This window comes from Gavialis gangeticus, unplaced genomic scaffold (genome assembly GCF_001723915.1).
Source record: "Gavialis gangeticus isolate Ggan-Ray unplaced genomic scaffold, GavGan_comp1, whole genome shotgun sequence".
Lineage (NCBI taxonomy): Eukaryota > Metazoa > Chordata > Crocodylia > Gavialidae > Gavialis > Gavialis gangeticus.
The window spans coordinates 12,903,641-12,904,668 of NW_017729027.1; the positions used below are offsets into that span (position 1 = coordinate 12,903,641).

The 1,028-nt window shown below is 64.8% G+C and overlaps 1 protein-coding gene across 1 annotated transcript in view; it reads right to left on the reverse strand.

The window, feature by feature from the left end:
• MEI4 (meiotic double-stranded break formation protein 4) overlaps positions 1-191 on the reverse strand; it is a 56,995-nt gene extending 56,804 nt beyond the window's left edge. The window contains exon 1 of the mRNA XM_019520453.1: positions 147-191. Within this exon, the coding sequence (XP_019375998.1) occupies positions 147-177 (31 nt within the window). The 5' untranslated portion in view covers positions 178-191. The remainder of the gene's footprint in view (positions 1-146) is intronic.
• Positions 192-1,028: the final 837 nt, after the last annotated feature.

A 1,028-nucleotide genomic window follows, 5' to 3' on the forward strand; every position in this document is an offset into this window, starting at 1 on the left:
CAGCGCCATCAGCCCCTGCGTCCCTGCGGCTTGGCGAGAGCCTGGCGATCCCCCGGGCCCGCTGCCCCGCGGGCGGCACCCTCCGCAGCCGGGGCCGACCGGGCCGGGCCGGGCCGCTCTGTGCCCTGAGGCGGCGCCGCACACACCTGCCGCGCCCGCGCCGCCTCCTGCCTCCATCCTCAGGCTCCGGCTACGCCCGGCTGTAGGCGGCGCTGAAAGGAGGGAGAGCTCCCTCACCCGCTCCCTGTGCCCTCAGCCGCGGCCCCGCCCCGCCCCGCCCGGGGTGACCTGGGTCCCGGCGGCCTCCCAGCCAGCCCGGCACTGGCTCCGTCTGGCTGCTCAGCCCCGGCCTGGAGGAGTTGTGTCCTGTGCGGGGCGGGACAGCTGAGGGGGAGCGGGGAAGAGTTCAGAGGGGACAGGAGCAGGCCAGAAACGCCCCTTGGGATACACAACTGGCTGCTATACCGAAGGAGGCAGCTAGAACCAGCCACAGGGGAGGGGACAAGAAGTCACCAGGGGCTTAAATTGCCGCAGAGAAAGGTTGGGCTGGTGGCAAGGGACAAGGCTGTCCGGAGAGTGGCCCAGCAGGGAAGAGGTGAGCAGCTGGGGGACGTGGACCCTCTGCCAGGGGATGGTTTTAAGCAGGGGTTAGACAAACACTTCGCTGGGATGGCCTACATGAGGCCCATCTTGCCTTCCACAGGGGATAGCCTAAGTCATCTCCTGAAGTCCTTTCCAGCCCTGTTTTTCCTAGGATCAGGGCTCTGAGGCACATGACCTATGAGTAGGGGTCTCTGTTGCCCCCACAGCACCCCCCCCCCAGCAGCCTAATTGGCACATGGGCCTTGCCAGCTGGGCCACTTTCCACTGGTTGCCAAGAAAGCAAAAACCGCAGTTTTAAATATGCTGTGGTTTTTGCCTCCTCCCCACTGATTGGTGGAGGAACACTGGTAGTACCACTGCTTGCTGCTGATTGACATCTAGAAGACAGCGGTTTCCACTTCCCCAACAATCAGCAGCAAACAGCC